The sequence below is a fragment of the Phoenix dactylifera genome, unplaced genomic scaffold (genome assembly GCF_009389715.1).
Source record: "Phoenix dactylifera cultivar Barhee BC4 unplaced genomic scaffold, palm_55x_up_171113_PBpolish2nd_filt_p 001527F, whole genome shotgun sequence".
Classification (NCBI taxonomy): Eukaryota; Viridiplantae; Streptophyta; class Magnoliopsida; order Arecales; family Arecaceae; genus Phoenix; species Phoenix dactylifera.
This window is the reverse complement of record NW_024068836.1, coordinates 68,171-75,175: the sequence shown is the minus strand read 5'-3', so window position 1 is coordinate 75,175 and position 7,005 is coordinate 68,171. Positions and strand designations below refer to the sequence as shown.

General features: G+C 35.8%; 1 protein-coding gene across 1 annotated transcript; it reads left to right on the top strand.

The window, feature by feature from the left end:
• Nucleotides 1-4,133: 4,133 nt before the first annotated feature.
• Nucleotides 4,134-5,574, top strand: LOC120108751 (carnosine N-methyltransferase-like; the record flags this gene model as incomplete). The annotated part of the gene is made up of 7 exons (XM_039122459.1): nt 4,134-4,231; nt 4,435-4,494; nt 4,594-4,662; nt 4,747-4,800; nt 5,146-5,249; nt 5,331-5,406; nt 5,521-5,574. Coding segments are annotated over 7 exons (515 nt in total), but the record flags the coding sequence as incomplete, so codon positions are not given.
• Between the last annotated feature and the right edge of the window lie 1,431 nt (nt 5,575-7,005).

Below are 7,005 nucleotides of genomic sequence, written 5' to 3'. Positions count from 1 at the left end.
TGAACTTTTGACTGAAGAAGGTCCTTTCTCTTGTTTGCATGTGAATGTTCATTGTATCTTATGTGGAGGTATCCTTCAAGTTGAAATCTCTCATTTTCTTGCTCAAGGATCCTGCATTATTAACAAAATCCTTTTCTAATTTCTTGAAAGAAAGTCATTAGTTTCTTCAAGATACAAAAACATCCATTCAACATATTTCTTAACTAGATGACTCAATATAAGATATGACAATAATTAGATGTTGAGTCACTTTACTCAAAAGATTGCTTTAAAATAAGCAAGCACATATGAGGCAATAGGAAGATTCATCAAGGTCAAATCAATCAATTTAGCTCAGATTCTATTTGCTTAAGATAATTATCAATAAGATATACAAGTTAAGTTTTGATCAAATTATCTTAAGTAGTTATTCCTATTAAAAATTCAGATTATGACTCAGATTGTGACATAAAAGCAAAGTGATAAACTATATTCTCAATAAATGATCTAGTTTTGATAAAAATAGTATGAATTGATATTTCTACAGCTAGTATCTTTTCATTGAGTATTATATATGTATTGCTTGATGAGTGATATCCAAAGATAGGAATATCTTTATCAGATTTGGCATTATTTTTATAAGAACATATCAAGCATATCATGTACGATTGAAAAATATGAAAGATATGCAATAGCTCATTTTCTATTTTTCAGAAGATCAAAAAGAGTTTTCATCAAAAATAGATCTAATAGAAACCATATGTATAACAAGCAGTGATGATAGCTTTTAACAAAAATCATTTAAGTAGATGACTATCATACAACATTGTCTTTTTCATTTCTTCAAGGATTCTATTAACCCTATTTTACTTATAGTATTCTTGGTGCAGAAACAATTGTATTCAATATTATTTTCTGTGCACAACTTAACAGAAAATTGGTTTTCAAAACTATGCCATGATACTTCTTTATTTTCACAGTTTGCAAACCTTTTTCATTTAAATTCTTTTTGTGAGTTTGTGCCAATGCAGAAAATATTTCAATTTAAGTGCCAAGAACAAAGCCAATGTAAGCTTTCGAAAATTTAGTGACGGAAACAACATCTTTAGATTTAGAAATTGATTTTTATTTGTTTTCTTAGTTAACATGCATAGCAAACTTTGACCTTGCAAAAGATAATCTAAGTAAACCAATGACAAGGTCTTTTGAAATTAGGTACATGCTAGCATGAGTTGCTTTTAAATGCCAAAAGTAGTTTCTTTAGTCTTGATACTTATAGTGCATATATTCAAAGGCATACCAAGTATACATTCTCATGTCTATGATCAATAAAAGATAATACCATGGATAAAACTCTCAATCAAGCATATAGAGAATTCATAGCGTTATTCTTAATAAGTCGATTAATCATTTAGCAACTTATCCGACAGTAAGTAAAGCATACCACTACAAGAAAATACACTTCCAGCGACCACTTTCGGCGACTAAATGAATAGTGGTCACTACAAATAAGGCTATTTGCGACCAACATCCTTGTTAGTTACTGAATGATTGTCCTACACCGACTAAATGCATATTTGGTCGCGGGAAAATCAAAACCAAGTTGGCGGGATGGAGGTTAAACGATTGGTGACTAAAGTTTGGTCACTGAAAATAAAGCTATTTGCGACCAACATCCTTGTTAGTTACTGAATGATTGTCCTACACCGACTAAATGCATATTTGGTCGCGGAAAATCAAAACCAAGTTGGCGGGGTGGAGGTTAAACGATTGGTGACTAAAGTTTGGTCGCTGAAAATAAAGCTATCTGCGACCAACATTCTTGTTAGTTACTGAATAATTGTCCTACACCGACTAAATGCATATTTGGTCGCGGAAAAGCAATACCAAGTTGGCACGAGTCCAATATTTCGCGCGGGCTGGAGGTAAAACTTTTGGTGACTAAATTTTGGTCCTTAAAGGTTCACCTCCAGCGACTAAAAAAAATTTAGTCCAAGAAAACTTTTACGAATGTCGCCTTTTTTCGATGAAAAAATTGGGCAGAAAGTTCGAATTTTTTAGTGACCAAACTTTTGATAGTGGAAGGTTCCCGTAAAACCGAACGATGTTGTACTAGCCCCTGTAAGATGCTAATTTCTAAGTTCAAAAAAAAAAAAATGCTTATTTTCAAATGGTGCCGTTTAACACCTTAATTCACTTAGGCATATCCTCATCTCTTCGGCTGAATCTCAATCCCACAAAAGTCGAGAAAAGTATGCATGTAGGGGACGTCGTGTGAGAAACCAAACAAACCATAATTCCCTATTCCTCTATTCGACTTTAACTCCTTGCCTTCACCCGTTGCCATAGTTAATTCCTTCGCCTGTTCGTCGTTCCCCTATCCAGAATCCCAAATCCCTCGCACTCGGTGCTAGCCAAGCCTTCTTCGCTTCCGAGTTCCTGCCCTATATCTGGAGAAGAGGAAGACCATGTCCGATTGCGGCGGACACTACCAGAAAACAAGCGTATAGTGACGGAAAACTAGTGACGACCCGTTATCAGTTACTATTTGTGACGGAGTAGTGACAGACAGAAATTTGGTCACCGTGGTGTGAACTTAGTGACAGATTAGTGACAGACCGGTCACAGAATACACGGATAGGATGGGCGCCAAAACTTAGTGACCACCGTAGTGACGGAATATCTGTCACAAAATTGGTAACCAAAATTGCAATTAGACAGTGACAAATTCAGCCGTCACAAAAATCGTAACTCAAGTATTTATAAATTTTTAAAAGATTATTTTTGGCAGTGACAAATTATTGACAGAAATTTTCGTCACTAAATTTAATTTCTAATTCTAAAAATATTAAAAATATTATTTTAAATAATTATAAATTAAAAAAAAGAGAAAAATTTAAAATGAAACTAAGTGCGCCCTGCCCAAATCCCCCCAGTCCGGCGCCAACACGAAAAGCAAGGAAAGGTAAATTCTAATCCTGCAGCCGACCCTCAACCCGCGCACAACCCCCACTTCCCCCTCCTCTCCCCCCCCCCCCCCCCCCGAGAATCCCTAACCCCTCCTCCTCCTCCTCCCTAACCCAAATCCAACAAATCCCTAACCGGAAGGCCGTCCACGGTAGGGATAACCCCTCCCCCTCCTCCTCCTCCTTCCTAACCCCTCCTCTATCCTTTGCGTTAACTCCAAAACCCTAGCTTCCCCAATCCCTCTCCTCTCAAAACCCTAGCTCCCATGGCGGCCCTCCTATCCTCCCAGTCCCAGTGCCGCTTCTCCGCTGCCGCCCCGAGATCCTCCATCTCGGCCAGGCGGAGCTGCTTCGATGGCCACCGGAGACCCCTCTGGTTCCGCCGCCTAGGGTTCTGCTGCTCTTCTTCTTCATCGAGGTTTCGCAAACTCGATTCCGGATGGGGAGAGGTACCGGTTGGTCCAGTTCTCTTCCAACGTAGGCAAATTTCTCCTCTTTCTCTCTTTCTCTCTCTTAATTTCTGTTACATCATAATTTCCTCATTGTAAAGATTCTTGAGTCACAAAGAGATGCTTTCTTCAAGTAGGTAGTGTAATATTGAATTAAAGAAAAAATTTCTCATATGTTGGATAATTAATGCTATTTGTTTCCTCATAGGAGGAAATGGGATTATATTTTTATAATCGTATCATATGTTCTGTGAAAATCACCATTTGAATAGTTCCATTCGGTAAGAAGGCTGAGATTCTTGGATCACTTCTCATGATCTTTGCTAGGAACTCAATTTTCACTCCTTGTTTTTATAATCGTATCATATGTTTTGTTGCAACTCTTGCTAGGAACTCAATTTTCACTCCTTGTAATTTCCCCATGACTTGAAACTAAGGACACAAGAAGTCATCTTATTAATCTGGGGAGGATTCACAAAGCTGACTGCATATGCATGGGTCAACCGAGGCATGCTCTTTGCGCCCAAAAGAAAGAAAAAAGTTAAATCTTATGCTGTATGTTAAACATTTGAAAGCTTGCTGCAGTCTGTTTCCTCCACTGTAAGAGTTTGATAACTAGGTGTCGTTTAACTTTAATCCAACAGGGGTTTCTCTGGATTTATTTCAGGTCATATACTTTAACACTATAATTGTGCTGAAATTCTTTCATATGCTTACTGCACTCCTTTTGTTCTTGCAGTATTTTGGGATGCTGTTGTAACATGTTTCTTCCTGGATACGGCACATAACATTGTTGAATACATTGAAATAATATCAAAAATTCTCAAAAGTGGAGGAGTAAGTTTTTTTGAAACTGTTTAGAATAAACTTCTGCATTTAGTAACTTTTCAGAGATTCCTGAACCTTACCAACTTTTTCTCAAAATTTGATTTGTAAGCAGATCCAATTTTTTAATCAATGGTTTTTGTGCCTTATTTCTTGGTAAGTGATAAGTATTATCTTCTAATGGTATGAACGATTCATACTTGTTATATGAACAGGTCTGGATAAATTTGGGCCCTCTACTTTATCACTTTGCAGACTCATACTCACCTGATGATGTATGTATATATAATTTCAAACGCAGATAAGATATATAATGGGTTGATTTTTTTTTTACTTAATGAGCTAGCTGTAACTTGTTCTCCTCTGACATCCAGGAGATGTCCATTGAACTCAGTTTGGAAGATGTGAAGAAAGTTGCTTTCCACTATGGATTTGAATTGGAGGTATCTACAATTAATTTTTAACCTCATAGATTTTAGAGAAGTTCAGTGATTCATGTTTCCACGTATTTGTTCCATGAACCACAGATGGAGAAAATCATTGAGACGACTTACACTACAAATCCTCGGTCAATGATGCAAGTAGGCTTGTATATCATCAAAGCCAAGCCTACACTGACTTACACTGACTTCTTCCATTTCTTTGCCCTTTTATTTTTCTATTCTGACATTCATCTAAGCGTGCCACATGAAACCATATGTCTAACCATCTCCTTATGAAACTTTGAGTTAGTTCAATGTATCACCATTCCATCAATTCTAATGCTTCTTGCTTTAGATGTTTCTTTGCCCCGTTTTCCCCCCTTCTTTCCATGAGAAGCACCTAATGGAGCATGTTATTGCATGTCCCTTTGGACCAGGGCTATTTGAGGATGAGAGTGGATAACTGCAGTGTTCATGAAATATTGTCCTTGTCTCCTGTTGCAGGTAAGAACAGTGAAAGTCAGCAACATTTCCCTGGCTGCATCAGAAAAGGACATCAAGGAATTCTTTTCCTTCTCAGGGAACATTCAATATATTGAATTGTGGAGGTCATTGTCCTTCTAATTATGTCTTATGCATTTCTCTTGTGGGAAATCATTATCAAAATCATGTTGTTTTCACTTCGGTAGCGAATTTGAAAGGTCTCAGATTGCCTATGTCACTTTCAAGGAGTCACAGGGAGCAGACATAGCAATGCTTCTCTCAGTGAGTTAAATTTTAATAATGCAAATTACTCGCTAACATGTTCCAATCTCAGGAAAAGAAATTTTACAAATAACCTTCATGTCCTTCATGTTTTTCTAATATACAATCTGAAAGATTTTGGGTGCACCATTTCAGTTCTTTATGGATGCAGGGAGCAACTATAGCTGATCTTTGTGTCAGCATTACGCCAATTGAGGATTACCAGCTTCCTCCTGAAACTTACCAGCGTGAGATGGAGCGTGAGGAGCTGCGGAGGCAATTGGAGTAGGAGAGGAGAGAGCGTGAGGAGGAAAGAAAAGAGCGAGAGGAAGAATAGAAGCAAATTGCACATCTTACAAGTTTGTTGACAGAGTTCTTAAAGGAAAAGACTCAAACGCACAAGTCATCTATCCATCATGATGGGGCCATGTATTCAACTGGTGGTACAAATACTCGTTGGTATGTATTCTCATTTATATTACGTAGGTTATTTAGAGATTTTGACCAAATTAAGCGAATGTCATTATGAACTTATACTTGAATTTTAGTTTATTATTTTTCACATGTAGTTATTGATTGTGTATTCTTTTTTGCTTTCTCAGATACATGGTGGAGTTATGAGCATGTGAAATCTAGTTTTTGGTACATGGATAGCTTTTGTTCAGATGATCATGGTGGAGTTGTCTACAAGCAGAATCCAGTTTTTGGTATAAGAATATTTTTGTCTACATGATGGTTGTTTGGATGAATAGCAAGATCAGATATTTTGGGATTTTTAAAAGTAATACCTATATGATTTGATTATGTTTTTAAAAGTAATACCTATATCACAAAAATTGATTAATATCTGCAATTCATGTTTTAATCAGATACTAAGGCAAAGAGAATGCAAGGATTACTTGTTTTATTATTCTTTTTATTTCAATTACTTTTCTTAAGTATATTTTAAGTTTCATTCTTTAACACGTGTCTAGAGCATCCATTGTTCAGATAACATCTTTTATTAGAACCTTGGATAGCTAGACACACCTGCTGAAAAATAATCAGGTTTTCAACTTAGGAACCCAAGCTCTTTTGGATCCTTGCAGGTTAGATATAATTGTTTCTTTTGGAACCCATATTTTCTTGATAACTATTTTGTTTATTAGTTTGCAGGTTTTAGGATTACAAGGAATGTATTTCTGCATACTCTTGTTAAATTTAACAAACATAGATTTAACATAAGTAGATGATGAATTTTCAATTTTCTGTTTTTGTTCATTAGGTTCATCAGATTTTTGAAAAACTGTTTTAGGATGATCAGTGGAGGATTTAACACATATGTTATTAAAGAATTTTTGCATGTACCAAGGTTGAAATCCTAATCCAGCCTTTTCAAATTCAGCTCTTTGATTATTTATTATTAGGTTCAACTTTTCAGAGCTGAGAGTAAATCTTTTAACAACAGGTTTTAATTTGTCAACTTCTTTAATTAATCTTCTATTATTTTCTGAAAGCAATTCATTATTTTTCTTAAGTTTATCATGGCTTTTAGTGAGAAGTTGGTTTTTTTGATTTAGTTCTTTATTTTTTTCAATTAAGATTTTATAATAATTAGACAGTATCAGTTTTTCATTTACT